This window comes from Grampus griseus, assembly GCF_964374135.1.
Source record: "Grampus griseus genome assembly, chromosome: 17".
Taxonomy (NCBI): Eukaryota; Metazoa; Chordata; class Mammalia; order Artiodactyla; family Delphinidae; genus Grampus; species Grampus griseus.
The window spans coordinates 28110447-28133671 of NC_139011.1; the positions used below are offsets into that span (position 1 = coordinate 28110447).

The 23225-nt window shown below is 37.7% G+C and overlaps 1 protein-coding gene across 2 annotated transcripts; it reads right to left on the reverse strand.

Annotated features, from left to right (window-relative positions):
- Positions 1 to 13464: 13464 nt before the first annotated feature.
- On the reverse strand, positions 13465 to 23085 carry ENY2 (ENY2 transcription and export complex 2 subunit). 2 transcript variants are annotated; one of them, XM_082674769.1, is made up of 5 exons: positions 23006 to 23085; positions 21441 to 21517; positions 17604 to 17674; positions 16218 to 16292; positions 13465 to 13646 (listed from the first exon to the last, which is right to left on the reverse strand). In XM_082674769.1, exons 2-5 carry the CDS (start codon positions 21506 to 21508, stop codon positions 13570 to 13572), a joined length of 291 nt encoding a protein of 96 aa, XP_082530895.1. In that variant the 5' UTR covers positions 21509 to 21517; positions 23006 to 23085; the 3' UTR covers positions 13465 to 13569. The 2 variants fall into 2 exon arrangements, with proteins under 2 accessions (XP_082530895.1, XP_082530894.1); XM_082674768.1 differs by having other exon boundaries at positions 22934 to 23073.
- Between the last annotated feature and the right edge of the window lie 140 nt (positions 23086 to 23225).

The following is a 23225-nucleotide window of genomic DNA, read 5'->3' on the forward strand; positions in this document are numbered from 1 at the left end:
AGGGTGGTGGTCTTGAATTGAAGTGCAATCAATGAGAATGGTAGCATTTTTTTTTTTTTTTTTTAATGGTAGCATTTTTTTCTCCAGCTACGTGAAATGTGCAGGTACAAGCAAGTGAGTAGGCAGCTTTGGGAAAGCTAGTGGCTTTACTCACTAGACTTTAAAATCGCTTTCCTATATTAAGATGACACTGTCAGCAGCAGCATTCTCAGATAAAAAGTCAGGAAACTAGAAAGATGTTAAGGCGTAAAGAGGCTCTAAAACCTACTGATAGAATTAAACCTCTGTTCTCGAGCAAGCCTGTGGGTTTGGTTTTGGTTATTGCTGCCTTGGGAATTTTTGTGTCCATTGTTTGAAGTAGGCAGTTGTTATTTGGGGGGGCACTCTTATTTCTCCCTTTTTTTTATATCATCCCAATTTCTCCTTTGTGGAATGATCTCTTTCCCATTAGATATAGTCTGTTGAGTCAAGGTGTGTGTGTGTGGTGTTGGGGGAGGTGACCTAGAGTAGGCCAATCAGATTCTCCCTGGAACTTGAATCTCAAGCAGAGGAACAAAGGAGTGTGAATGCTGGAGTTTGTTTATTGCCTTGGAAGTGACCTGACCAGATTGTTCACACAAGCACTGTTTCAGAGGTTCTTTCCTTGCAGTCCTAGAAAATGCCTTAGTTCCTTCCTGTTTTCCACATTTTGATTTGCCAGGTTTCCCAATGATAATGTAAGTTTTAGATATTCTTCCTATAAATTTCCATAGTTCTGTAGTTTGCCAGTCAGTTACGGTTGTTTGCAACTCTCCAAAATTCTAATTAAGAAAACATTTTTATCAGTAAATCATGCTTTCAGAGGGAGGGAGGGGAGGTTTTGTATTCTCTTCTCTTTATTTCTCTTATTTTCATATTTTGTTATTTGACAGGATGGAAAAGATCTGACATTATAACCACTATGCAATATTTGATTAAAAGGCATGTAAAAGAAGAACTCTAGATAGTTGTAGCAAGCAGTACAAGTACCTTTTTCTTGAACAAATTTTGGAAAAATATAACATTAGTAATAGTGAATGAGCCACATTGGTACCTAGCTACGTGGACTGATAGTAGAAATTAGCCCTGTATCGTGGCTCAAAAGTTTCTTGTGCATGCTTATTTCTTTTTATTATATATGAGTTGAAAGAAACAAATAAACTTTTTACAAGTATAACTTGTTTAAAAGCCCTGGAAAATGAGACAGACCATTTTGAAAAACACAGCACTGGGTAAAATGATTTAATAAGGTAGCGATGTTCTCAGAGGGCTGAATCACTTGGTAATTCTTCTTTTTTCCAAAACCCTACATAAATTTACATGTGGAAGCTATATTGACCCCCAGTTTTTTTTAGTATAACTTGTTTAAAAGCCCTGGAAAATGAGACAGACCATTTTGAAAAACACAGCACTGGGTAAAATGATTTAATAAGGTAGCAGTGTTCTCAGAGGGCTGAATCACTTGGTAATTCTTCTTTTTTCCAAAACCCTACATAAATTTACATATCAAAGCTAAATTGACCCCCAGTTTTTTTTAGACACAAAGTTATTAAGCCTCCCTTCCTCAAATAACTATCTACATGGTAGGGTAATCCTAGCTGAGAAAACTTTTTCTAGTACAGAACTGAGAACAAGTCAGCCTCCTTTGAGCTTTTGCCAAAGGGTAATAAACAAATGCTTCAAAGTAGACAAAAAGCCGTTAATCTTGACTTTATATTATGAAACATTCCACAGTATTTCCTGATCAAGTAAGTGCTGATGGTTTGTAATTTGTCGCTATTGCCCTCTTCCCTCCCTTTTAAAATAAATGGCAAAGAAGGTTGAGTGAGAAAAAAAACACTGGGAAGGAACAAAAATCCAGTGTAGCTGGTGATAGCAAATTGGGGGGAAGGTAGCACGAGATGAGTTTGGAGAGAGAGGCAGGGGCAAATCAGAAAAGTTTTTAGGACTCAAGTAAGGAGTTGTCCAACTTTAAGTGGAGGTGGGTGACTTGACTGATTCATGTTTCAGAAAATGCTCTGTTGCTGCTACATGTTAAGGGATTAAATTGGAGACAAGAATGGAAATAAGATCAGTTTAGGATGCTATTGTGGTGGTCTAGACTAGAGATAGTGAAGATGGAACTAGAATGGCAGTACTGGAATTGTTAAAAAAGGGGCAGATTCCTGGATATGGGTTGGAGATAGCACTGCTATTAACTTTTGGAATGGATTCACAGGGTAAGGGAAGCCTGGGATGCTCTAGGTTTTGGGTGTTAATGCCTGGTGGATGGTGGTGCCACTTACTATGATGTGGAAAGGCTGGAGGAGGTTCTGCTCTGGGGTAGAAGGTCCATACTCCTGATTTGCCCAACTTGAGCTCAAGGTGCCAATAAGGAGAAGGGTTGCTTAGAGGCTAAGAGTACGTGTTTGGGAGGCAGAGTGCCTGGGCTCCATTCTTCACACAGCCACTCAGTAGCCGGGAAACCTTGGACAAGCTATTGAACATTTTTATGTAAAATGAGAATAACAGAACTTACCTGATTAGTGTTGTTTTGAGAAGTAAATGACTTAGTAAGTGTAAAATGTTTAGCATAGTCCCTAGCATATCGTAAGCTCTCAACAAATGCTAACTATTCTTACAAACCAAGTGTAAATGTCAAGTAAGTGAACAAATTTGGGAGTTATTCATCAGCATATAGATGGAATTTAAAAACACAAAAATGGCTGAGATCCCTGAGGGCAGATGTTCATGAACTTAGATGGGAAAAAACTACAGCTTTATTTTCACTTTCCTCTAAGTGAAAATTTCCATTTCCTTTAATTATTAATGTAGACAACAAACCACAGTATTGTTATTCAGTATCTGCAACATCAGTATCACCCAAGGAAAGCATAGATATTTTCATATGATATTACAGTGGAGGTATCTTAAAACATCATTTACACTCATCGCTACTTAAGGGAATTATTAGACCCACAATAAGACCACACATGACTACACTGTTCCTGTCTCAGACACTTGTGCATTAGTTAATGTGTTGGTACACAAAGGCTACAGTGGTGTTATTTTTTAATAGACTATTTTTAGAGTAGTTTTAAGTTCACAAAATAGAATGGGAGGTACAGAAGTTTCCCATATACCCACTGCCCCTCCATATGCAAAGCCTGCCCCGTTATCAACATTCCGCATCAGAGTGGTACATTTGTTACAACTGATGAATCTACATTGATACATTATCACCTGAAGTCCATAGTTCAGGGTTCACCCTTGTACATTCTATGGGTTTGGACAAATTTATAATGACATGTATACACCACTAAAGTTTCATACAGAGTAGTTTCACTGCCCTAAAAATCCTCTGCACTCCTATTCATCCCTCCCTCGCCCAAATCCGTGACAACCACTGACCATTTTAGTGTCTCTATAGTTTTGCCGTTTCCAGAGTATCATTTAGTTTGAATCATACAGTATTCAGTCTTTTCAGATTGTTTTCTCTCACTTAGTAATATGGATTTAAGTTTCTTCTATGTCTTTTCATGGCTTGATAGCTCATTTCTTTTGAGCACCGAATAATCTTCTGTTGTCTGGATGTACCATGGTTTATTTATCCATTCACCTACTGAAGGACATCATGGTTGCTTCCAAGTTTTGGCAGTTATGAATAAAGTTGCTGTAAACATTGGGTGCAGATTTTTTAAATTAATTAATTAACTTATTTATTTATTTTTGGCTGCGTTGGGTCTTTGTTGTTGCGCGCAGGCTTTCTCTAGTTGGGGCGAGCGGGGGCTACTCTTTGTTGTGGTGCGCGGGCTTCTTGTGGTGGCTTCTCTTGTTGCGGAGCACGGGCTCTAGGCGTGTGGGCTTCAGTAGTTGTGGCTCACGGGCTCTAGAGCACAGGCTCAGTAGTTGTGCTGCACGGGCTTAGTTGCTCCGCGGCATGTGGGATCTTCCCGGACCAGGGCTCAAACCCGTGTACCCTGCATTGGCAGGTGGATTCTTAACCACTGCACCACCAGGGAAGCCCTTGTGTGCAGATTTTTATAAGAATATAATTTTCTTCTCCTTGGGTAGATACCAAGGAGTGTGATTGCTGGATCATGTGGTAAGAGTATGTTTGGTTTTGTAGGAAACCATCAAACTATCTTCCAGAGTGGCTCTACCATTTTGCATTCCTACCGGGAATGAGTGAGGGCTCCTGATGTTGCTCCAACCTTCCCCAGCATTTGGTATTGTCAGTGTTCTGGAGTTTGGCCATTCTAATAGGTATGTCATGGTATGTCATTATTGTCTTAATCTGCATTTCCCTGATGACACATGATGTAGAACATCTTTTCACATGTTATTTGCCATCTATAGATCTCTGGTGGGGTGTCTATTAAGGATTTTGGTCCATTTTAAAATCAGGTTGTTTGTTTTCTTACTGTGGAATTTTACGGGTTCCCTGTATATTTTGGATTATAATCCTTTACTGGAAATATTTTTTTGCAAATATTTTCTCCCAGTCTGTGGCTTAACTTTTCATTCTCTTGACAGTGTCTTTTGCAGGGCAGAAATTTTAAATTTGAATGAAGTCCAGTTTATCGATTAGTTCTTTTATGGTTTGTGTGCCAACACAGTGTTTTTATTTTTAAAAATTCTTGCAAACAGCAGGCTTTTTCATGCAAGAAAATCTCAAGACAGAGAGCTAGGATACTCCCCAAACTTGGATTTGCCATTTAACAAATTTCTTTTCTCTAACATCCTGTAAACTAAAGAGAGACTTTAGTTCAACCATGTGCACTGAAAATGTTCAAGTTGGTTTTTGGACTGGAACAGAAGAGAAATTGTTGGAAGAGGTCAATGAATCAAGAATATGACCATTGGATGACCCTCAAGATGGACCCAAGCAATCAGTCTCCTCAACCCCACCCCTGTCCTTGGAATATATATTCTGCCCACTGTTCCCACAGTGGGAGCCATTTTCAAGGATGCAGCCTTGAGAAGTAAGGTGTTGTTGAGACCATCTGGACTGAATATGTGACTGCACTCCGTTAAGGCCTCCATATTACACTTTAAAAAAAGGGGGTGGGGGGAGGCAGGTGCAGAAATCTACTTGTCTTGAAGCCACCCAAGATAAGCCTCACATGTAAAGTTCCCTTATTTATTAAACCTTCCACCTACCAATCTGGAGTCATCTGCCTCTTTTTTTAGTCTCTCCTTGCCCTCCATGTATGGGGGCCAGTTTCAAATTTCACCTGGTTAGCTTCCAAGGTTTCAAACCAACAGAAATCTAGGAAAGGTTCTAATGTCAAATGTTTTGATACATTGTAGAATTATGGAAATATCTTAACATTTTGAAACAAGCAATGGAGGAATTAACAGCCTCACCATTCCCCTTGAGTATGCACCTGGAAGAAGAATTCTTATTTTGTGAGTTTCTTTGGAAACTATCAAGGCTGTTGACATGTTGGAAATGGTGAAAAGTTGTTTTATTGCTCTATTTTTTAAAAATTATTTTTCCAAACAAAACTTCAACTGGAAAAAAAGCATTATACTCCTTACATGACTGGTCCCAGCAATGCTTGGTAATATATCTGGTATTGCCACCTTAATGGAATAGGAAGCACCTCATGATGTCATCACTTCTTGTTTTTTTACACAGACATGCACCAGGAATTAAAACTTTTCTTCTAATCTTGGGAGAAGCTTTGCCAACCATCAGAAAAGTCATCAACATTATCCTCTGATAATTCCTCTGAATCATTGCATTTTTAAGAGTGTCAATAAGAGGACCGGGTTAGGAAGTCCATCTTTACCAAATAGTTTACTGGCTTTCTCAGAGAACGAGACCTAAGGGCTTGTTTGAATTAAAGACAGTTGCTTTAGTTTTTCTGAAAGAAAAGAAATTCCGCACTCAATACCTTGAAAAGAATGATTTATCCTTGTGCTGACTCACCTGGCAGTTTTTAATCATATGAATGAGATATAGCATTCATTTCAAGCCCATTATGGTTTCTACTTTAAAATAAAAAATTGTAAGCTCTCTAGGATTAGCAGCTGATTGGGAACACCAGAACAGAGACTGACATCCTTTCCAAACTTTGAAATGCTGGAGAAGGTGCTTTACCCTGAGATGGCTATCAATTTTTCTAAAAAAAGAAATCTATGGACACCTAGGAACTACTGAGGACTCCTTCAGAAGTTACTTCTATCTTGATTGTATTAAAGCTGAACCACAGATCTATAACCCTTTTCTTCCTGATATAAACTCTATCAAAGATTTTGGGGCTTCCCTGGTGGCACAGTGGTTGAGGATCTGCCTGCCAATGCAGGGGACACGGGTTCAAGCCCTGGTCTGGGAAGATCCTACAGGCCGCGGAGCAACTAGGCCCGTGAGCCACAACTGCTGAGCCTGCGCGTCTGGAGCTTGGGCTCCGCAACAAGAGAGGCCGCAACAGTGAGAGGCCCGCGCACCGCGATGAAGAGTGGCCCCCGCTCGCCGCCAACTAGAGAAAGCCCTTGCACAGAAACGAAGACCCAACACAGCAAAAATAAATTAATTAATTAATTTTTTAAAAAAGATTTTGTCCTAGCTTATGACCTTTGATCTTAGAACCAAATCTTATTAGAGTTAAACACAAAAAGGCTTTGAGAATTCTGGTGTTCTTTGAGATAAGATTTTTGGCCTTGCAGAGTAAGGTAAAGAAGCTTTAACTCCATTTGCAAAAATATATATATCTTAACCAATCAAGAGTTTCAATACTTGCAACCATTAAAACAAAAAATTGAAATTGATGGAATGTCCAACATACCATGTATAGATGATGTATATATGTTGTCCTGTTGAATACCATCTCACAATTTAATGTTCTTATACAAGTTAATAAATAACTTGAATAAGCCTTTACACTGATATTTTAAAATAATAATACATGAAGCTTACCTGTGTTTGAAATACATTGCCTTATTTTTGCGTTAATAAAGAGGAATATCATGCATTTATTTGGAAATATCTTATATTTTAGTATAGTTTTCCTGCATAATTCTAAGCATTTTATTTTGTGCATTTAAATATATTATTCTGGAAGAGAATTCATAGGCTTCACTTTACTGCTAAAGTAACACAAAAACAGCTAAGAACCCTTGATTTAGGGAGAGTGCAGATAGAGAAAAAACTAAATCACGTGATTAGGATTTGAGAAACTCTTAACAATTAGAGGTCTAGCCGAAGTCAGCAAACAAGACAGAAAGCAGCTGTGAGTTAGGCGGAAAGTCAGATAGTTTTGTAGCTCAGAAATCAAGGAAAGAATGTGTCTGAGGAAGGAGAGTGGTCACTTGTTACGGTGCTGCCAAGAGGTTGATTAAGGTAGTAAGTCTCTCTTGACCTTGACATGAATAGTTTCACTGGAATGTAATTTCCATGAGTGAATGAGTGGTAGGTGAAGAAATGGAGACAGTACCTAGAGACAACTCAGTGATGCCGCCTTCCTTGCTTTGAATGGGAGCAGAGAAATGGGGCGGTTCCTTGAGGGAGATCTGTGATCAAGGCATGGTTTTTATAAAAGAGGGACACTGCTGCGCTAAGTGACTGTGCTGCTAGAGAGAAACTTCTGACGGAAGAAGGGGACAACCACAGGAGGGCAATCAATCATTGAGAAAGAGAGAGAAGCACAGAGCACAGGCAGAGGAAAGGCTGGATGTGTGGGTGCAGATTCAGGAAGGCTGGAAGTTTTGGTGATGCTGGGTTCTTGTCTGATTGCAGCTGTCCCTTGATAAAGCATAAGGCAGTGTTGTTAGTACAGGGGAGGAGTGTGAAATAAGCATTTCAGGGGGGTGGGAAAATGTATATATTCAATACTAGAAAAGCGTAGGAGAGTTCTTAAGCAGTGAAAAGTGTTCATTGAGATTTGTGATCATTTCTTCTTCTCAAAATTTTACTTTGAAAAATTTCAAACCTATCTGAAATAAGCATTTACATCCTCTTCTGTTAGATTCACATGTTCTTTCTCTCTCTCTCCATATTAAACATATATACATTTCTGTTGTTGAACCCATTGGAGAGTTAGTTACAATGTGACACTTCACCCCTAAATGCTTCACCATGGAACAAGGTCATTCTACTTGAATACAAATGTAACATTCAGGAATTTTAAGTGCCACAGTTCATGTTTAAAGTTCTCCAATTACCCTAATAATGTTCTTAATAGTTGTTTTATTTCTTTATTTACACATTGCTTTAAATACTAATGTATCTTCATTCTCTTTTAACATAGAATGGTTCCTGACCTTTGTGTCTTTTTTTTTTTTTTTAGTCTTTCATTCTTTCTTGACATTAACATTTTTGAAAAGTTCATGCCAGTTGTTTTTGAGAATGTCGTTATTTTAGAGCGGAACTTACAGAAGGGTTGTGTGATTTTCCTCAACAGAGTTCAGGTGATCAGGTGCACGCAGCGAGGAAGCGCTCAGGGTAACTAGGTTTAAGCACGACTGTGTGTGAGATTAGAAAAAAAGAAGAGAGAAGTTCAGGGTAATTGTAGAGGAGTTCTAATGATAAACCATCAAATCTAAGCGGGTAGGGAGGGAAGAGAGAACATGAAGGGAGTGATGGATAATAATGATAAAGGGGTCATTAACTGACGAGGTCTCTACAAAGTCTCTGTAAAGTGAAAGAATTGTATCAGGAACATAGGAAATGCAGCTGATCAGTGAAAGCCTCAGTGCTTTTTCATGAAATAGTCTGCTGAAAGCCCGATGTTTATGGATGGGGTAAAATATGGGAGATAGACTCCATACACAAAACTGTTTTATGAGCACCGTTACAAGGAGAAAAGTACAGCATATATATAAGGACTTGTGAAGTCCTTTACCATAACTTTGACTTTATGTCACACCTCCGAAGAGGAGTGCCCATAATTCCCATACTTTATTATACTCCCAGCATCCCTAGCGGAAAGGAGATGTGTTATTGATAGGCAACTGCACGTAGAACATTTAAGTGACTAATGAAGTCTTTAAGCACAATAGTGGTAGAACTGAGAAGACCAGAGCACTCACTTACATACTGTACTAGCCACACTGAACACTCCCCAAATGACACGATGTGTATCGCTACCTAAATCACCCAGTCACACAGGCTGTGGTTTAATGGACATCTCTATTTCAATTACTCTATTTAGTGCCTCTTACCCTGCCAAAGCCCAACTTTGATGCAACTAGCTGCCTAGGAAGGATAAATTCTCAAAGCTGTGCCCTCCACAAGTAATTTTAGAATACGAAGGTATAAAGTAAATGAACGGCATTTATTATCACTTAATTCTGGTGATCCCAGGCACAAAGCCAAAGCATTTATAGATGTGGTAAGTACCAGCTGCTGTACTTGAAACTATTTTATGAGCAACATTGCACCATGAGTGCAGATTCTGCCTGCCTTCATTTGTTGGCTTTCTTCACCACTGTCATCATAAGCCAACGTTCACTGAATGTCCACAGGGTTTGGAACTATATAATGCTCTATTTATGCACATAGTATATTTTTTAACAAAGTTACATAGTAAGAAAAAGGAAAATATGAATATTATTACCTTTTAAAAGGGCGTTCTGAGAGAGGAGCATGACGGAAAATATACTGGAAATTATTTTATTTATTAATGTACATACTGTGCTTCTTTTTTGATAAAATAGCTGAAATAGAACCATTTCAGTTGTGGTGTATGCTATTTAAATCAATTTGCTGCCTGAATTACTAAATTGGCTTCAGAAAATGATCCCAGAAAAATAATATCTACATTATTATTATTCTTATCCCAGTAAAATAACATATCAGTGTAGCTTCATCTTAATTTATACTAGAAGCACATTCTGAGGTCCTCATATTAAGCTTTAATTCAAGTACACTTTCATCTTGAAAAAGCTGACTGGCCTGCTTTTGGGCCTGTTGAAATGAGAACACATTTCAGTGAGCCCCAGAGAGGATCAACATACAGGTTTCAAATGCCCCCTGGTGGTTGATAAGCAGAATAACCAAATAAATTCGAAGTCTGGAATAAACAGGTTTTTTAATTCATTCAAAAGAACATGTCAAGAATTTACTGTTTCACACCGAAGATCAAAAGAGAAGTGGGATACAGTTTGTGTCATAGTAAAACGAGGGTAAAAAGATAATTTCAACTCACCCTGCTAAGTGCCATTATAGTGATTTTTTTTTCTATTCTGATCAAGTTATGCTGGTCTTTATTTTTGTAGGTATTCTCAGGCAATTAATATTATTTATAAATTCCTGAAAAATAAAAGCAGCTATTTTCCACACAAGTGTAATTCATGTATCTAAATAAATCTAGAAGACACATAGTAAATAAATATTTTTAGTTTTTCCTAGGAGTAATGTGAATCCATATTGCTTTTTCTGATTACCCAGATTGCTTTTTATAATTATCCTAATAATATTTACAGTTTTAAAAATTATTTTCATTCTTTCCAGGTCAGCATTATCAGATCTGTTGAGCAGACGAGGAAACTGAGGCAGAAGAGTCAGCCTTACCTGATAATTCAGTATAATAGATGAGACCACAGTTCAAATTGTCTGATTGCACCTTAGTTTTCTTGGAAGATTCATCCAATGACTTTTGTGTGGTTTCTAATGGTAAATATGAGGGGTTTTTATGGAGTCACTGAGTAACATGAGATAGCCATTTACAAGAAGGGTTAACACACACACAACACACACACACACATTGGATCATTTCCAACATCAGCTACTGAGCAGCTGTCACAATTCTCTTGAGTTGGATGGAGTCTTTTTTCAAGTTATGAAATGTCCCATATCCAATTACCAATCCCCAGAAAACCCAGGCCCTGGCTTTGCACTGTGCAACCAAATGATACACTTGTGATGCCAGAGCAAAGCGATTACATAAATAATTTACTTAGATCTTCTTTAATCCTATACAAGAGAAGCTTACGGTAATCTTAATTAGTATTTTACTCACCCAGCACAGTCATGTAACAGTAATCTTCTATTGAATTTCCAACATTGAGCACGAAAGGGTGCAAGATTTTTAAAGAATGTGTTCCTAGTTTACATAAATCAGTGATGTGAGTCAAAATATACACAAAGTCGGTTTATTTAAAAGGTATCAGTGTTCTAGATGCAAACTATAATTTCTAAGATGTCAAAAAAAACCCTAGAGGTGGTGGGGGAGTTCTCAGCATTATTATTTTAAATCTAGATTCTTTAGTATTTTGAATTGCTATTACATATTTTCGATTCAGCTATTTTTGTTCCATTTCAAAATATTTTCATAATAACTTGTTTTCCATTTTCTCATATTTGCTTTTGAGCTATTAAAAGTTATTTCTATGAGCAATTTTTGATTCGCTTTCATATACAGTAGTATGAAATAAAAACTACTCATTTTTAACATTTATGTACCATTTAAGATTGTTTCCTTTTTGATAATCGGTAGCAGAATGGTGAATATAACTATCATTACTTTGGATCATTGCTTTACAAGAGATGAGGCGAAACAAAAAATTCTTTGGGGTAGTTTTATGATTTTTTTGTGTGTATCTTGGACTCAAAATTTACATAATTAAGTCTAGTTGGTTCAATGACTACACTTAAACTATAAATTCATCAGAAATATAAAGTTGTATCTCTAGGACATGAACCAAAAATTAACATAAAGGCTTTCCTCAGCTACACTCAATTGTTACCTTCTTTGGTGCTCCTATAATGTTCATTCACTAGTGCATTCATATATTCCTTTGTCCATTCACCCACAAATGAGTATCATACAAAGTAAAAATTAGTCATGTTTCCTTCCCTCCAGGAGATGCATGTTGAAGTTGGAAAACCAGTGTTGAAATTAGGCACAGGTGCTTCTTACCGAAAAACAGTGGTGGGGAATCTAAACCAGAGCAAGAAACGTCAGAATATTTCGGCAATGACTCAAGCTAAATTTTGAAGGGCAAGTAGGAATGCCGTAAGTAGAAAGGCTTTCCATTTTCGTGGATTTTCCAATGTATTACAGATGTAACAACTTGGTACTTTTGGGGACTCTTTACCCAGAGAAATAAGTAAATGGCAGATCAAGAAGGGCCTAGGTGGTACGGCAGAGCTTGAATTTTACCTTGCAAACTAAGAAGTTATTGAGAAATTTCAAGTAGGGGAATAAAATGACCAGGCTTGAATTTTAGTAAGGTCACTTAGGCAATAATGTGGAAGATATACTGGAGGAAACATGGAGCAACTGGAGTGCAGAAATATTAAGAGCCGACTGAAGTAATCTGGGCTTGAACTAAGAGGGCCTAAGCAGGCAGGGGGACAATTTAGTCTTGCTACACTCAAAATGGTCTTGATCAGCAGCACGAGCATGTTTGAGAAGCTTGCCTGAAATACAGAATCCTGTGCCGTATCCCTTACCTTCAGAATCAGTATTTTAACAAGCTCCTCAGGTAATCTGTATGTCTGGGAGGCACCACACAGTAGGGGCAGTTACTGGAGGAAAAAGAAAATCACTCTCAGGTGGGGTCAGTTTGAGGTGTTTATGGAACATTGAAGGAAGCTGATCCATAGCAGTTGAGTGTATGGATCTGGAGGCTGGGTTGGAGATGCAATTTAACATTTAGCAACCTGTTAGTATTTGAAGCCATGGTCCGACCCAACTTTCCTGGTATCTGCCCAGGAAATTATATCATTAGGCAGAGGGCCCAGAGGGAGCACTAAGAAACACCATTATTTAAAGTTCCATACAGCAAAAGGTATCCACAAGAAACAGAAGGAGCTTCCAGTGGTAGGTATAAACAACGTGAGTAGTGGGAAGAGTTCCAAGTGGCCGGATGGTCAACATTCTTGTTTTCCAGCAGAGGTCACATAAGAATAGACAAAAGTCCATGGATTTGCCAATCTTGATGTCAGAGTAAAGCTATGGGTGGAGATTATTTCCCATTAAGTTCTTTCTTGACCTTAGTAAGTGGGGATGCAATTTAGTTTCTGCTTTCAAAGTTCAGATGAGTAGAGTATGTGAGAGGAGCTTGGTATGGAGCCAGTTTGCAAATGTTCTCTCTTCCAATAAGATGGTAAATTCTTTGAGGAATAAGGAAGGCACATAAAGATGAGTAAGACCCGGTCCTAACCCTCAGCGTTTATAACAAATAAGATATCTGTAGTACAAGGTGGGACATATATTATAAAATATTATAGGAATTCAAAAGAGGCATACACTACATCCAAACAATCAGAAGAGGCTGCTTACCTCTCCTCAACTGTTATTACAGAGATTTGCTTACTTAACATTTACATACTTAACACTTAAACTATATTCACTGCTTGACTTTTTCTCTTAACAAATCTGGTGAACTATTAATAAAGTCCCATTTATTCCAAAATCCAAGGAAACTTCAAACTCATTCATGAGATATTTATTAAAATAACACATTTAGGGAAAAAAATCAATACAATTGTATACATCATTACTGAAAACTGTATACCATCATACAAAAAAGGATTTTATTTTGGGAAATCAATTCCTAATTTATGGCAAGTTTTACTTTCAGAAATAAAACCACAAAACAACACAATCTAATTCAATCTTAAAGGCTGGCATGCTGAGCAAGGAATGTTCTTATTCTTTGTAGGAGCTCCTTCTTTACACTGTCAGGTACCAGGGCTGAAATATAAAAATAAAAACATAAGAGTAAAGAAGATCCCAATTAATATATGTCAATTTGAGATTTGGTATTTTATTCAGGACTACCAACAAAATAATTTCAAAAGTAACCCTTATGCTTCAATAAAAAAATAAAGACATTTGAGAAAATAAAGTATATTTGCAATTCATTATTTGAATGAATTATCCAATACCTAAAAATATATTGCACATGTGAAAATTCTTTAAACTAGGAATAGAAAAGGCCTTTTTTAAACAGAGGCTGTAAAAGATTAATGAATTTGATTCAAATGCAACAACTTAATAAGCTTGGTCAAAATTACCATAAACAAAAACAAAAACTGAGAAAACACTGCTAATCTCTCTACTACACAATTTCTTCAATTTGATATGAAAAAGATCAGCAGGCTTACAGAAAAATGAGCAAAGGAGATGAAGAAAAGGAGAGGCATATAGTTCTTGAATGTAAAAGGAGTTTAACCTCACAACAGAAATGAAAATTAAAACCACATTCAGATAGCATGTTTTACCAATGAGACTGGCTAAAATCCAAAGGTCAGTAATGTATATATTGGCAAGACTGAGGGAAAACTGGCCCTCTCATATTAGCTGGTGGGAGAATAAACTGACAAAACATTTTGGGGAATGTAATTTGGCAATACTGTATTGAAATAAATGCATATACTTGAATGAGCAAAGATGCAAAAGCTTCAACAGTAGCTGTATTTGTTATAGGCTTATTTTTAAAATTTTGAACCATGTAACTGTATTATCTACTCAGAATATTAAACTAAAAATGGGAAAATGGGAGTTCTCTGGTGGCCTAGTGGCTAGGATCCCAGGCTTTCACTGTTGTGTGGCCCGAGTTCAATCCCTGGTTGGGAAACGGAGATCCTGCAAGCCGTGTGGCATGGAAAAAAAAAAAAAAAAAGGAAAAAAAGCCCTGCTCTTTGAAATTTAAATTAATATTAAATGTCAATAAATAAATCTACACTATTTTCCCCCTTTTTGGCTACTAAAAATAAGGACAATAGGGAATTAACTATACAGATACTCCTCTTTATAAATTTACTGTAAGCCTGCCTAGAAATAAAGACTACATAATTAATTCAAGTCCACTGCAAGTGTGATCACTATGTATGTTAAATATACTTTTAATCAAAATTATGGTGATGGAGAACAGATCAGCTGCCTTGGGGTTAGAGATGTGGTGTGACTATGAAGGAACAGCTTGAGGGAGTTTTTTAGAGTGAATCTATACATGTGTATAAAGTTCATAGAACTGACACTAAAAAAGGGTCAATTTTACTGTATGTTAATTTAAAAAATAAAAACAAATACCTCTCTTGACAATAAAAATAACACTATGAAAATAAAAGAAAAGATTTATTTTTACTTCTCTTTTCTTTTTTGCTCATTCTCTAGCAAGGGAGCTACAACGGATTGAAATGTCCAACACACAAGTATTGAAGGAGAAGCAAAGGATGATTTCTACCCTGTTAACAGATTAAGTTCTTAAATGTTAACAGATTAAGCATAAATTACAGAAGAAAAGTAGAAAAAGAAATTACAGAAATTTATTTTAAAACATAAATCCATGGGGAGAACAATAAATACTGCTTTTTCCCTCTCCTTTTCCTGAGACATGATTGACCAAAAAAGTCATGTTGTTTAGCTGTAAACAGCCCTAAAAAGATGGCTGGAAAGGACCACGAGATGTTGTCGCTCCTTCCACATGGTAGCAGTTCAGGGGACTAGTATTCCCTAGTAATAATTTTAAAATCATTTACTTTTCACACTTAAATTCTTTTTACTATTTCTGTGTGAGGAAATAACTAACGGGTCATCTAATTTACCTGCTTCCACTTACAATACAACTCTCCCTCCCCCCACTGACTTCCTCAAATGAAATGATGAAAGTAATCTCGTTACACTTAATTATATGATGTAATTCCTGACTTAATACTTATTACATATAAATATTTTGTTAATAGTTTGTTAATATACTACTTCCTCTCTTTCCTTTGGCTTCTCTAAACAAGGTATTAAAGGGAGAAATTAAGAAGGTAGTTGAAGTATGAGTCTTAAATATGAATTACCCTGACCATGAAGTTATGGAGCTACCAAATTTGTAATTAGACATTCAAGAAGACATTTTTGTTTATTTTTAGTAAGGAAAGAGAGCAATGACTCAGGGGCTGGTGTAAAGCTCTGAATTATTAAATATCAGGCTAAAGTTTACAAATCCTAGCTTCAGGTAATATTTGCCTCTACAAAATCCTGTATTATAAAAATGATCTGTTCTAACAACCACATCAACTTACATTTGTGTACTGTTTTAACAGTGCAAAAACGTTTTACACCTCTAACTTGTTTGTTACTCAAGACCATGCACAAAAGTTGGTAAGGCAACTATAACTCTTCCGAAAGAGGAGATGCAAGTACCCACATAATTTTGGAAAGGGTGCTTTTCCTTGTAAAAAGAAAGAAAAGCTGCACCAGCAAAAGAGAGAAAAAAAAATCATGTCTTAGCCCACAATTTCTTTCACTCAATTTGTATTCATTCCTTACCTCTGCCTTTTGGTGTGATTTCAGCCACCAAGTCATCAACAGTAACGTGTTCTAGTCCTTTTTCTTTAATTACCTCTTATGCAAAAGCAAAAAACAAATCATATCATTTAAAATCATTATCTGTAAGAAAGATTTTCATAGAGGAAGGGTTAAGATCATGTTTTTAGAGTACAGACTGGTCTTTAAAAAAAAAAGAGGACACTTCTTTTTTTCTTTTCTAATGAAGGTTTATTTCAACCTTAAACACAGTATGTATTCACCAGATCAAAAACATAAAATAATTATAACACTTAGAATGAATCTGAACTGTAAATTCAAATCTAATATTTGTAAAAAACTGGAAACTTACAACTGCACAGATCTTATTTCACGATAATCATATCAGCTCTTGAATGTATGGAGGGGAAAAAACTGTAATTTAAGTCTAACTTGTAATTTCACAGCCCCAAATTAAAATACAGAACAACTCCTTTGCTCCTTTCTCTTCTCTAGGCTGGGCCAAAAGAAGGAGAAAGGAGTTTACACTTATTGGACCCCTATTATGTGCTGGGTGCTTTGCATCATTTAATATTCACGATAAGCTGACAGGCTGGGCATTTTTCCCACTTCAGAGGTGAGGCAAGTGAGGCTTAAAGATTAAATAACTCATTCAAACACGACTTGAAATCCAGCTCTAGTCTTACCAGTGAAGGTCTGTATGACCTCAAAGTCTATGCTTTTATTAATTTGGCACATTGCCTTCTTCCGGTTAATGATATAAATAGTTTCTATTATCATTTGTAGAAACCAATACGAGAATTCATTATAAATATCCAGAATTCCAGCATACCAAAAGCTGAGCCAGAAAGGAAGGAGGCTCATCTTAGTGACACTTGTAATTGTATCTAATGGCATAATCATCAATACCTAATTGCAATTTAACAAGCTCCCATTTTATAGTTTTAAAAATACATGCAATTTTCTAAGAGCTTTTATAGATGATTTTTTCAAAAATAACACTGTTAAAGATAGGAGATATAATTCCCGTAAGTCTGCCAACCGTAAAGTGCTCAATGTGTTAAGAAAAACAGACTAGGAATAATTAATGTTTCACTTTGAGTAGGCACAGCAAAAAAGGTGGGATTCCATATTCCATGCCAGAGGAAATCTTGCCTCACTTGTTTTAAGAGAAACACAAAGAAAATTTCTAAAAATTAAGGAATAGGTCTACATATTATCACTGAGAGGAGGTAATCTATTACCATCAAGCTTCAATTTTCTATTTGTTTAAAATTATGCTTGAGCACTCAATATATCTTAAAATACTGACTATAATTTTTCTAATGAATTCCAAACCAACACAGTTGAGAGCTATGGAATTAGCTTATCTTCTAAATGAAAGATTACCTTTACAGTGTGCCTTCAACTGATCCTTCCAGCCACATTCAATTAATTTAGCTCTCAGCAACTCTTTGAGGCTGTTGAAAAAGAAGTGTTTCCAAATTAAACTACGATAGTGTTCAAGTGTACAATATCTTAGATAGGAATGCTTGAAGCAAAGCTTCAACTGTTCAATTAAAAATCCCACTTCCAGTTATAAAACTTTAACCATGGCCTAATCTTGGTTCTACCACTAAAAAGTTCTTTGGTCTTATGCAAGTCATTTAAATGCTGGGCCTCATTTTTGTCATCAGTAAAATTCAATGAAGTGGATGGGGTACAATTCTTCTTAAGAAACCCTACTCTCTGGCCTTCTTACACACTTTCTACTTCCCTCCACCAACAGGAATATTGTGGGTTTTGTACAACTTCAGAAGGGTATTAGTTGAGTTTGAAGCAGCTGTACTTTTGAAATCTTCAAACTCCAAAATCCATTCTTTAACTACAAATTCTTACCCATTAGCTCTCTTATTGCCCCGTTATATATCTAATCTCAGACTTGCCCTTCCCTTTTTCTCATTATCCTTCTAAATTACACATTAACTATGGTATTTCATTAATTCTAAGACTGTGCTTTCCCACATTTTAACAAGTCAGTAATTGGCATGCCTATCATAATTTAATTGGCAGTATTTTCTTTATTCTTAAAGGTTAAAAAAATATTGGTGGGTATTACAACTAATGGCATCATGGGTGCAATAAAATATTTTATCCTTCTGCAATACCTAGTCTTATAAAACCTCAATCTTCAACCTAAATCACCTCATTTCTCAGCTTAAACATGTCAAGTCCCAAACCAAACTGCTTCTTTTTCAGTATTCCTAACATCCACTATGTGACATTTCCATCTAGATGTTTAAGTCATTTAATCGTAACAGGGACAAAACCCAACTCTTGCTTTTCTTCCATCTCAAGCTGTTCTCCTTGTCAGACTGGCCACTCCATTCTTCCGGATCCTCAGGCTAGAAACCTTGGCAGCATCCTTCACTCAGCAATTATTTTTATTTATTTATTATTATTATTTTTCGCGGTACCCGGGCCTCTCACTGTTGTGGCCTCTCCTGTTGCGGAGCACAGGCTCCGGACACGCAGGCTCAGCGGCCATGGCTCACGGGCCCAGCCGCTCCGTGGCATGTGGGATCCTCCTGGACCGGGGCACGAACCTGCATCCCCTGCATCGGCAGGCGGACTCTCAACCACTGCGCCACCAGGGAAGCCCCACTCAGCAATTTTGATAACACTAACGTCCAACCCATAAGCACATCCTATTGGTTCCAGTTTTAAAATATATACCTGAAATCCAAATGTTTCTCACCACCTCTGCCATTACTACCTAGTTGAAGCCACCATCTTCTCTTGACTGGACTGTTGCCAAAGCCTCCTAACTCATCCCCCTGCTACTTCCCTTGTACACGTCCTTCTCCTCTCACTGCTCAAAACCCTCCAGTGGCTTCCCAATTTACTCAGAATACAATTTCAAGTCCTTACTACAACCTAAATGACCCTGCATGGTCTGCCCCCTCCGAAGCAATGCCTCTGACTTTACTGTTTCCTACACCCAGCTGACTCAGTCTTATTAGTTTCCATGGGTTCCTCAAAATGCCAGGCAAGGGAACTCCCTGGCTGTCCAGTGGTTAGGACTTGGCGCTTTCACTGCTGGAGCCTCGGTTCCATCCCTGGTCCAGGAACTAAGGTCCCACAAGGCACACAAGGAAAAAAAAACGCCAGGAAAGCTACTGTGTCAGGACCATGGCTCTTAAGAGTCCCCTCACTCCCTCATATCCTTTTGATCTCAGTGAAGACTACTTTTTTTTTCTTATCCAAAATAACACACCTGATTATTCTCTGCTTTATTTTTCCTCTAGAACTCATCACCATCTGACATATTACATATTATTTTCTGTCTCCTCCCATTAGAATGTAAGCTGTGTAAAAGAACAGGCTTCATTTTGTTCACTACTATATCTCCAGCACCTAACAGGACATGGCATATGGTAGAAACTCAGTAACTTTAAGCTGCATGAATGAAAACAGATAAAAAAACAGTAATACATAATACCCTACACCCGTTATTGGCAATACTATCCTCTCAGTTTCCCAAGGCACTGTTCTAGAGGCTTTCTTCTTCCTCATTCCTCATGTCAAGGGTTGTTGATTTTACTTAAAAAAAAAAAACCTGTAAGTTCTCCTTTCCATTTTTGCTGTTTTCCACTTTTAACCTATTATCTTCTGCAATTTATCTCTAGCCCTTCAAGTCTATCCTCCATACTGCCAAAATAACATTCCTAAAGTGCAAATATGATCTAGTCAGTCCCTTTCTTAGAATTTTTTAATGACTCCCACCACCCAAGGATAAAATCAACAACAGATGTTTTTGCAAACTACCACCTATTTTCCTGCCATTTCTTTGACAGTAAAAACACTCCACAACTCTCGGTGTAAGAAATCCGGGTAGGGCTCTAGCAATGGAAATGTGACCTAGGCAACGCTGATTATGAATGGCCTATTACCTTAAGTAGGATGGTAATCTAGCTAGGTCCTTTGCTGAAACTACTAGGAGAACGGTAGTCTCAGGTGGAGAGATGTAAATTTTGAACTGCTAATTTCTGCCACCTTGTGGGTAGTGCCTTCTTGAGAATAAAGCCAACAGAGAGGAAAGCAGAGATGAGAGACGGAAAGACAGACATGTTCTTGGCAACAATTTTTGAGTGCCTGAAGCACCTTCAAGCCCTAGACTTTTAGTCACACGATCTTATATGGAAATTGGCTGAGCCAGTTCTGAGTTCAGTTTCTTATCATTGTGAATGGAAAGATTTCTGATTATACAAAAGCCACATTTCTCCTGTCCACTGTCTTTCACATTTTAACTGCACAGTTCCCCAGAATATTATCATATTGTAACAAATCTCTTTGACTTTGCATATTCGGTTCCATTTGCCTAGACTGTCCTTTCTCCTTTACCGGGTTGGGGAACTGCGAATCCTTCTTATCCAGCTGAAGTACCACTTCTACTATTCTGTGAGAGCTTTACTGATTACCTTAATCCCCAGGTAGAACTGAGAGATCCCTCTTGTTCCTTATATATATTTCTCTCATACAATTTATCACCCTGCTCCTGGAAGCCTTTTTTGATTCCTTAGACTCTCCTCTGTACTTCCAAACCTGTTCATTCTTCAAATATTTACCTGGCCAATTATGTGCTAGGCACGATGCTCGGTATACAGTAGTATTTCTGCTGTCAAGGAACTCAGATTCTATTGATACAAACTAGCAAAGGAGGTGATTATAATACAAAGTGATTAAATACTATGATGGAACAAGGTATTTGGGAGTTAACAGATTTCTAGAAGAGATGATACTTAAATTAAGACCTGATAATGAGCTAGAATTAGTTAAAGATGGGGGGAAGGAAGAAGAATGTTTCAGAGAGTAGGAATAGCACACATTGCTCTGAGGTTAAGAGAGCTTGGTAACTGAAACTGGTCCATCATGTTGTCTCCCTGTTAAAAAGTGGGTAACATTTTATCTTCAATTGTAGTTATCTGGGTATTTTTCTTCTCCATTAGATTAGACATTTTTTGAGAGAGAGTCACTTCCTGTTCATCTTTGTACATGATCCACTTCCCTCCAAGTCTTGCAATATTGAACAGACCTAAGCATTTTTAACAGATGTTAGGAATTGCTTTTGATAATCTCAATTTTCTGTAATTATTTCCACTGACATCAGTTTTGTTACTTTTTAGATTCTTATAACTGTAATTTAAAGATGTTAAATGTAATTAATTAACACAATCGATTACTTACCGTTCTCTTTCTCCAGTTTCTATCAACTTTTGGTTAATTGCTGCTCTCATCTGCGCATCTTTGTTCATCTTGCTAACCTGAACATCAACATGTATTTTCAGATATAGAACACTTACAAAGCATTTTCTTCTAAATCCTCTCAAGCACCTCAACACATTTAACATTCTGTCTATCAACTGAAGGGGTGATAAATTTCAACAATGTGTTAACAAGGTCCTTACTCCTAATATTATTTACTGCATCCCAAGAAGTCATGATCATGACTTTACAATTTTCTTCCCCCATGTACCCTTTATTAATAAGTCTCTAGATAATGACAATTACTGTAACATTTATTAAACACTTATGTACCTGGAACTGAGCTAACGCACTGAGTTTTTAATCTCATTTAATTCCCAGATCTTATTCTTTTATGCAAGTACTATTAACATAGTTTGTATTTTACAGATGAGGAAACTGAGGCACCGAGATAGAAAAGTGGTGAAGGCAGGACTTGAACTCAGGTTCTGTGACCCCAGAAGCCGCAAAATACTTTAACCACACATAATAACTGACTGCTAATCATTTCTGCATCTTAATTAACTGTATTCAAAATTTGGGGGAAGCTATATAACCTAAATATCAATAGAAGAGTAAGCACAGTTTGTGAAAAATGAAATTCCTGGGTAAGGATCTGAAGTGCTTTACTTTACTTTCCATTAGTATGTACCCAGAATTACAACTGCCAAACTAGCTTTAAGTATGTGTGTGTGTATATGCTCTTTATCAAAGCTTGCTGGTTGGGTTAAGGAGAAAACAAATACCAAATTAATTCTTAACTTAGAAAATTCTCAGTTTTCAGTAAAAACGGAAAACCAAAACGGTGTAAAAAGGACAGGGAGGATAAACTGTAAAACTTGGAATAAGGTAACGTTACTCCACTTATCTGTCACCAACTTGAGACTACTTTTGTTGTCCCCAACCTCGCTCGCCGCCTCTATGAAGACTCAAGACTGGCAGTGAGTTTTCAGAGTTGTTTTTTTTTTTTTTTAATGGAACAGGAAAAAGGAGAGGTTGAGAAGTGACTAGGATATGTTTGCTTTTGCAGTTGGAGGCTAACATTTTCAAAATAATACTAAGGTCTAGTCCGTACCATTAGCAGAATACTGAACTTGATCTCGCCTTGGCCCCCAAAATACGGAGAGTGACCTTGGACAAGTCAGTTCTTAAAGGCCTCAGTTTTCTCACTGGTAAAACAAGGGCGCTAGGGGATCCCTCCCAGTTCAGACAGTCTTTGGGAAAACAGAATAGGGCGGAGACAGCGGGAGAGGCGGGAGGGGAGGAGCCAGAAAACAAAGCGAGGACTGGCTTCAGGCCAACTCCGGTAGCACGCCCTGTCGGAGAGCCCTACAGGCCCGCGAGCGCGGGTCGGGGAAGCTAACGAAAGACAGCACATCGAAAGGAGCCTGGGCTGGGCCCGGGTCCCGGCCCTGAGGACCACGGGCATAGCTCACCACCATCACCGCGGGCGAGGGCCGTCCCTTCCCAGCGACGAAATGACCCTTGCGCTGACGACCGTTACCTACCACACTCTTCGGCTGCCCGGACCTAGACCCTCAGTAGCTCGGGCACCTAAGCACACAGAAAGCTAGCACACGCATTTCCGGGGCGGGGTCTCGCCACCCTGCCTATAATGTGAGAATTTAACCAGCGCGGGCCGCCTCCTGGTCGCTCAGCCCTCTGGGTAAGAGAGTCCAGATCCTGCTGTCACACGGGCATTAAGTTCCCTAAAAACTACATATCCCA

Coding starts and splice junctions, on each gene's coding strand:
- ENY2 (XM_082674768.1), bottom strand. Junction 17,675..21,440: donor GAAACTGGAGAAAGAGAACG/GTAAGTAATCGA, acceptor CTTTTTCAACAG/CCTCAAAGAGTTGCTGAGAG. Junction 16,293..17,603: donor GTTGAAGGCACACTGTAAAG/GTAATCTTTCAT, acceptor CTTTTGCATAAG/AGGTAATTAAAGAAAAAGGA.